The sequence below is a fragment of the Chelonoidis abingdonii genome, chromosome 1 (genome assembly GCF_003597395.2).
Source record: "Chelonoidis abingdonii isolate Lonesome George chromosome 1, CheloAbing_2.0, whole genome shotgun sequence".
NCBI classification, from domain to species: Eukaryota; Metazoa; Chordata; order Testudines; family Testudinidae; genus Chelonoidis; species Chelonoidis abingdonii.
Window position 1 is genome coordinate 325,338,856 of NC_133769.1, and position 8,382 is coordinate 325,347,237.

General features: G+C 41.3%; 1 protein-coding gene across 1 annotated transcript in view; it reads right to left on the minus strand.

The window, feature by feature from the left end:
* The window catches only part of RXFP2 (relaxin family peptide receptor 2), a 31,787-nt gene extending 27,721 nt beyond the window's left edge, over positions 1-4,066 (minus strand). Inside the window, 2 exon segments of the mRNA XM_075061893.1 lie at positions 983-1,054; positions 4,023-4,066. Of these exon segments, the coding sequence (XP_074917994.1) occupies positions 983-1,054; positions 4,023-4,066 (116 nt within the window).
* Positions 4,067-8,382: the final 4,316 nt, after the last annotated feature.

Below are 8,382 nucleotides of genomic sequence, written 5' to 3' on the forward strand. Positions count from 1 at the left end.
TTTTTTTGTATTCTTCCCCTCTGCCCAGCCGCCCTTACAAGGATGTTAAATTTACTTACATTATGGTCACTATTACTGAGCATCTCAGCTAAACTTACGTCTTGGACTAGATCCTGTGCTCCACTTAGAACTATATCAAGAATTGCCTCTTCCTTTGTGGGTTCCAGGACTAGCTGCACCAAGAAGCAGACATTAATAGCATCTAGACCTTTTATCTGTTCTTCATGCCCTGCGATACAATTCACCCAGTACTTAATTAAACAAAGCTCTCCCTGAAGGCAGTGGAGAATTTGACTGATTAAAGGCTGCTGGCTTTGCTCTCTAGACAAGACTCTTAAATACTCAAAATGTAGCATCAGGTTTTTGCTCTGTAAATCCCCCTGAATTTCGCACAGTCCTACTCTAGAGACCCCAACTGGAAAAAAAACTTCATGTGTAAAATGCAGGTACTTATCTTTTTTCTTGATCTCCAGAAAGCTCTCCAGGTGCATGTGAATCCCCTCCAAACTCTACTTTGCATAACCTGGGAAATTGGCCCAAAAATCTTGTTACTGACAAAGTGAAGGATATTGTTGTATAGCCACAACTCACATGGTAAACACCAATGCAGCTGAATGCCCTTCTTCAACATCAGCTTTGTTTCTGTCTGATATTGGGCTCTTGGTCTTGACACGTTAACTTAAAGAGGGACCCTTGTACTCATGATCTGATCATAAAGCAGAAACAACAGAAGTTGTCTAATTCTTATTCTGTTTGTTGAACCAACTGATAAAATGACCATTTCCAAAAGGCTCCTGAAGGCTGTGCATAAAATAACCAATTATTATTAGTTAATTAACAATAAAGATTGTTCCCTTGACAAAATGCTATGAAGCAGAAGTGTCCCTGACTAGAAGTTATGAATGGAAACAAATCAAGTGGTGATTAATATGATTTAAGGGGGCTTTATTGCTGTCAATTTATGAACTGTTTATTTACTTACAGTACAGTAAGAGCATCACATTCCAGGAAGGTGGTATTAGTTAAAGCCTTGATACAATTGCCTTCAAAATCCCTGAATGAAAAACAAGAGTTTTTATTTACTTTTTATGAACAAATCATACAAATATTTTCATGGCAGTGGCCCCAAGACTCTAGGCTGTTCTGGGCTTTTGAACCTTCTTTTACTACATTTATTTCCAAACCATCCCTTATTCAATACCTGGTTCCAGGACATAATATAAATGTCAAAGAAAGGAAACTCTATTACTAGCCCAACTGTGACCGTCCCCTCTCTCATTTCATCAAAACTAAACCAACCTGCCTGACATTTCTCATGTGTAGTCTGTGTACTGAAGTATACAGATCAGGGATGGCCAAACTTACTGATCCTCCAAGCTGCATACAACAATCTTCAGAAGTTCAAGAGCCAGGATGTGCCTGCTGGGGCTTGGGACCTCAGCCCATTTCCTGCTGAAGCCCCAAGAACCCCCTCCACACACACATACACCTGCTGGGCAGAAGAAAGAGGCAAAGCGTGAAAGAGTCATGTGTCCCCCTCTGATTTTTGCCAGGGTTTGCTGGCCCCACTCAGTCCCATAGTGCCACTGGGCCCTCTCCCTGCACAGCAGCTGCTGGAGCTGGCAAGCTGGGAGCTGCGGCCATGGGAGAGGCAATGGCAAACAGCTGGGAGATGCAGGGAGAGCTGCTACTTTTGCTGCTGCCTCTCCCCATGGAGCTGAAGGAGCAGCCTCTCCCTGTCGCTTCCAGCTGTTTGCTACTGCCTCTCCACAGGGGGCTAACAGCTGGGAGATGCAAGGAGGGGCAGCTGAAAGTAAGGGGGGCAGGACTCAAGCTGTTGGAGGGGAACCTTTTAATTGTGCCCCCACCCTCAGCAGGCACCAGTCATCTCTGGCAAATGTCCTTAGCCCACCACCCCGCTGCAGGGCTGCCTACCAGACTGGGGCAACGGGGGCATGGGGAACTACACAAGCCACACCACTTTAACTGTAAAAGAGCCACGTGCTCTCTAACGAGCCACGGTTTGGCCACCCCGATATAGATTATTATGGCAGCAGGCATCAGCAGGTGGTACTGTTACACATACTCTGAGAAACAGAACTTGTAAGACTGAGAACAAGTTTTTAGTCTGTTAAGAAATACTGTATTGCTAGTTTTGTTTTGTCGGGAGAATCTGTGGCAGATAGAAGAGAGTTTGCTCTTGGCTTTAGTCTCTATATTTGGAGGAAATTCTTAGGACAGGGTAAATATTGGGCATTGATATGTGGGGTAAGATTTCTGGAAGAGCTAATTATATATATCAAGTTACAATTAGAATATACCCAGATTCTGCATCACTGAATTCCTCCCCATTAGGAAGCTCACCTGCCCCAGAATTCTGCTACTGTATCAGCAGAGGAGTGTCACCGACATAAGAAGAGGGACAACTTTCAGAAGGGGCAACTTTCTATATTTAAGTTTGTAGACAAGTGGTTGAGGCACCTGTCAGATGATGGTTTGAAACACAGGAGAGTTCAACTTTTGCAAATTTCCTGATGCTGTTTTGGGAAATGTCCAACTCTCAAAAATGGCTGACCTAAAAACTCCACATCTGATTTGTTCTGTTATCTTCACAGAGGCCAAGTGACAATTTTCAGACAACCATAACTTAATGTTCTAGTATGAGGTTTTTGAAAGCGCTCAGTGTTGGCTATTGACTTCAGTGGGAGCCGAGTTATGCCAGTGTTGAGTGTTTTTGAAAATTCCACCCTTAAATGTTAACAATTTATTTGAGTAAATAACCAGATAAACCTTTTGAATAATGTACTTACATCCAGTTAATAAAAGTTCTGTTTCTCAGAGTATGTGTAACAGTAATCTTCTGACACTGGTATATCAGGTATTTTCTTAATAAACAATAAATAATAAATGCTCATGAAAGGAGTTAAATTGACAACCCCAGAGCATTTTTTTCCATAAAATAAACTACAACCCAGGCAGTGGTAGTGCCAGTTTCTTTCAATCCTGTTCCCCAGTCCTATTCTGGAGGCACCAACTGTAAAGGCTTAAAGGATATTTTAGGTTCCTTATCCATTTCTTCATTGATCATTCTGGGAAGACTGGCAGCATGGAGACCAATTAGTATCAACTGCAGTGGTTTCTGTGATGTAGGCCACTGTTTGCCAGGAGCTTGATTGAGACAATCAAATAGTTTAAAATAAATCATTGCTCTAAAATTGCTGCTTAATCATTTTTCATCTCAACTGACCTGGACAGGATTTGAACCAATGGCCTACTAGTTAAAGCCTCTGTATCAGATTATCAAAACCCTGAATTATTCAATTCCATGCAAATTATTCAAAGCAGCTGTAGTTAAGTTTTCAAATAAACAGGCTGTAATAATATATGTTTGAGAAAGAAATCCAGGAACTCCTGAGGAGAGCTAGGCAACTAATGGATTTTTTGATTCTCTGGCAATTAAAAAAAATAATCAAAAATAAGTTTTGTTTTGGATCGATCTGAAAAATGACATTTTAAAAAAATTTTCAGTGAATTGAAAAACCAAGGAATGTTTGAGTCCAAACATTTTAGTGGTGTCTCCTTATAAGTTTTGGGCCAGTGGTTAGAGCCCTCACCTTGAAAATAGGAAACCTGGATTCAGTTCCCCCTTCAGCCTGATAAGGAGATGGGATCTGAATTTGGGCCTCCTAGGAGAAGAGCACCCTTGCCACTGGGCTTTAGAATATTCCAGTGCAGGGGCTTTCTCGGTCTCGTCTCTTGAAGCTGTTCCACTTTTAATAAAATAAATAATTAACCAGCCCTTGGAGCCAGGACTTGAACTGTTCTAAGTTCAATCCCTTCTGCTGATCAGGCACAGAGTGGAATTTAACCCACATTTCCCACATCCCAAGTGAGTGCTTTAACTGCTGGGCTAAAACTTAGGCCTGGTCTACACTGGTAGGGGGGGGAGTGTTGTTGTAAGATACGCAACTTCAGCTACGGGAATACCATAGCTGAAATCGACGTATCTTATTCCAACTTACCTCCTGTCCTCACAGCGCAGAATCAACGGTCGCAGCTCCCCCATCAACGCTGCTACCGCCGCTCGCTCCGGTGTAGTTCCGGAGTCTCAACAAGACGCGATATATCGATCCCCGATAAATCGATCGCTACCTGCTGATACAGCGGGTAGTCTGGATGTACCCTTACAGAGGAAAGCACCAACACCACTGTCTCCTCTAGCCATTTTGTGAGTCTCGTCCTCCTTTCCTTTGCTTTTGTCAAAAGTCAAAACACTTTTTGCCTAAAAGTCAAAACACATTTTTTGGATAGAAATGAAATTAAATATTTTGTTTCCCTATTATTGATATTTTTCAGTTCAACGGAAACTATTCAGTGAGCCTGATATGAATTCACAGATAGTTTTGATGGAGACAAAACTACATTTTTCATTGAGTAAAACTATTCGCCCAAAAAGTTTCACCCAGCTCTGCTCCTGAGTCCTAATCCAAATTTTATTTTTAGACTATTCTATAGTGCTCATCACCACAGTATCTGAGCACTATATAAGTACTTCAATATTACTTCAGTTTTCTATGTCCATTGTAAAACAGGGTAGGAGTTTACTATATAAATCCAAGAGTTTTCAGTTTAGAAGCAGGGCTTTCTTTGCGTGTTATGAATGTAAATAAATAACTTTGACATAATTCAAATCTTAATAATAGCATAGTACTTTATAGTGTGGACAATAACGGACCTTAAAAATGGAAGGAAATTTGAAAGCATCCCTTATTATTAGGAAAAGTTGAAAGATGAGATTCATTCATGAGGAAAATATTTGAAAATCTTAAGGAAAAAAGGAAGTATATTATGGCTTTTAACTGGTAGCAGATATGAGAAATGTACAAGACTAGTACTTACGTAAAAAACAAAGACTTTAGCTCAGTAAATAGCTGCTGTGAAATTTTCACTATTAGGTTACCATCTAGAATTCTAGCAAGACATATATAAAATTAATTAAAAATGGTCCAGAAAACTAACTAATGAGGAAGTTAGATGAATGGTTTCTTTCTGAGGTCACAAAGTGACTAGAATTTGATATCTACAGTAACTAATATGCAGCCTATGAGATGATTGTAAGGATTGCAAAATATCTGCTATCATGAATGACAGTTTCTAATTCTTTTTTTTTCTGCAAAACCAATTACAAACATAACATTTATGTTTTGGTTTTATCATTTTAAATCTACAATGTAGGCATACATTTACAATGACTGACGTTGCTTTGAAAAGTAAAGAAAATGGACACTCTCAACCATTTCAGTTTGTGTAGGTCTCTGAATATCCCAGGTCTCAGACTGGTGATACAGTTATGACTGAGGGCTGGTCTACACGGGGGGGAGGGGGGTGTATCGATCTAAGATACACAACTTCAGCTACGTGAATAGCGTAGCTGAAGTCGAAGTATCTTAGATTGATTTACCTCGGGTCCTCGCGGTGTGGGATCAACGTCCGTGGCTCCCCGTGTCGACTCCGCTACCGCCGCTTGCTCCGGTGGAGTTCCGGAGTGGATGGGAGCATGTTCGGGGATCGATATATTGCATCTAGATGAGACACGATATATCGATCCCTGAAAAATCGATCACTACCCGCCGACATGGCAAGTTGTCTGGACGTACCCTGAGATATCTGTGAACAAAGGACTATAATGTTAAGACTAAAATAACTGCACCTGAATCTAGATTAGACTATTTTAAAAACAACCAAAAAACAAAACAAAGTTGAAAGCTTCTTGCAGTTAGACATTGATGTGACAACAGTTATGGAATATTCATGGATGACTGTAGCAACTGCTTTTGTGTTTAAAACCCTGGATGATAGCAATTTAATTTCTGTCTCTCACAGAGGTTGTCTGTACTACAAGAACAATACAATTTGATTTAATCCTTCTTTTCTCATGCTGTTAGACATTTAAAACTACTGTGGATAAAGTACTTGCAAATGTACTATAGGAAACAATCTTGCACTATATGGAGGTGTTGTGTTCCTGTGATTCAGTGAACAATATTTGCCTTGATCCTGCACACTTCCTTTTAAGATGAATGCAGGCCTAGTAACAAGAACTCTTAGTATTCATATAAGTGAACATTCAAATGTTGATTCCCAAAGTTAGGCATCTAACTCCATGTTAAGGGACCTAAATAAGTAGCTTGATTTTTCAAAGATGCTGAGTATCTACAACTCCCACTTGAAAATGGCAGTTCTTCACTATCCCTGAAAAATCAGTACATTTGCTTGAAATAGATAGCAAAATTTGGACTGAGGTGCCTAACTTTAGAAACCTAACCGACTAAAATGCTGTGTAAACATCAAACTAATGAATCCTCATCACCACTGTAAGGAAAATATAGTAACTGATTATTATTATAGGTCGACACTAAGACACAAAGAGGTTAAATGACTTGCATATAGTCACAAAGCAAATTCAGAGTCAGAGCTGGAAACAGACCTCAGGAGTTCGTGGCTCCCAGCAATCTTGCTTGAAAGATTGAAAGAAAGAGCACAGCTGAAATTTCCTATAGGAATATTTTTTGCAACCTGTTATGAAATTCAATGTTATAAGTTATGCACATTCAATTGTATACACTAGGCAATTAATTACATTAAAAGGTAAATATAAAGCAAGAGATTACTCACAATATCTGAAGTCTGTATAACCCAAAAAATGCTTTCCTTGTGTAAGCAGAGTCAGGATGAGCTCTACCCTGACAGCTGGTGGTGAATTATGGCGAGTGTGGAAAAGAATTTCAGAGGCTGATCGTGTTTGCATAGGCATACCCACGCCGCCTGGCATAGCCCATGGCATCCTGGGATGGTTGCTTTGGCAGCTGTGGGATCCCCAGTTTCTTTGTTGTTGGGGCGAGAGGAGTGGAGTGTTGTCACCCTGATTGTGTGGACAAGGAACTGTGAAATTGCTTTTTGACAGGGAGTCTCACCATCAATTGAGTGGCACTAGCTAGACAAGGGAGTGGGCTCCTTGTGTGAGCCAGAGGCATTAATTGCATCTTCTCCTCTCTCCACTGTTGAATAACAGAGCTGATTTTTGATTCCCTTAAGAATTTAAGTTACAGGTTCCTCAGCTGAACTCACTAAGAGCTGAAATCCCTGAAGAGCTGTGCTAACCAGTGAGGGAGCTGGATTCAAGAGCCCAGGGAAAAGGACACGGCCTAGCTGAGGTGTTTTCAGAGCAGCTAGCAGAGTGGAGCAGTTTGTGGGACAGTTGGAGCAGCCCACGGAGCGAGCGGAGCCGAGGAGTTTGCGGGGACGGCTGGAGTGGATCACAGGATGGCTGGTGGAGCAGAGCAGCTGGCAAAGTGGAGTGGAGCAGAGCTGAGCAGTTTGTGGGGAAGGTGGAAGCAGAATCCCACGGAAAGGCAGGGCAGTTGGCCCCAGACCACATAAGGTACACCTTTCTACCCAGGCTGGCGGGGGGAAAACCCCTTCAGATAGACTCTTGAACTCTGGGGCTGCACTGACCCAGGACAGAGACTTTTGGGTTGCGGGACTTTTGGGACTGTGGGTGATTTTTGGGTTGCTGGACTCAAGAGCCCAGGGAAATGGACACGGCCTAGTTGAAGTGTTTTCCCAATTTAATGCTATGTTGTTTATCTCATGTTATTAAACATTTTCTGCTACACTGAGACTCTGTGCTTGGGAGAGGGGAAATATTGCCTCTTTGAGGCACCCAGCAGTGTGTATAAGATTTTCCCAGGTCACTGGGTGGGGGCTCAAGCTGGTTTGCATTACGTTGTAGGGAAGGGACCCCTATATATTGAACCCGGCCCTTGCTGCCATCAATTTGGCCTGGCAGAAGGGTTACACTTGAAATAGTTTGAATGCAATTATGTTGCAGAAATATGACAGGGATAAGATTAAAACAACAGGGTAACTATGTTTCACAAACATTTTACAATTGCAGATGTCTCATAATCTCACATTTACCCCTTCTGCCATGTAAACCCACTAGGCTAAATTAATTCCAGGTGTAATATCTCTGAAATCAGTGGAGTTACACAAGGGAGGAATATGGTTCAATATTTTCCAACCAGAATGAAACTCTCTTGACAACTTCTTCAGCTTTACTCTTTGTGTCAGTCTGTAGGGAATACCGTCTCTCACTGCCTCAAGGAACAAGTTCATTTGTGTCTGTGAAATGTAGTCTCATATGTTATAAGGAAATAATATGCAGAACAGTGTGGGGGAAAGGCCTCTAGAGTTCCTCATCGAGCTTATATTGTTCTGAGTTTTATCATGCAAGGACAATCTCTATTCACATTCAGGGATGCACATATATTATCATGTGCACTGAGAAGAAAATAAACCCTACTGTGTTTACATGTCATT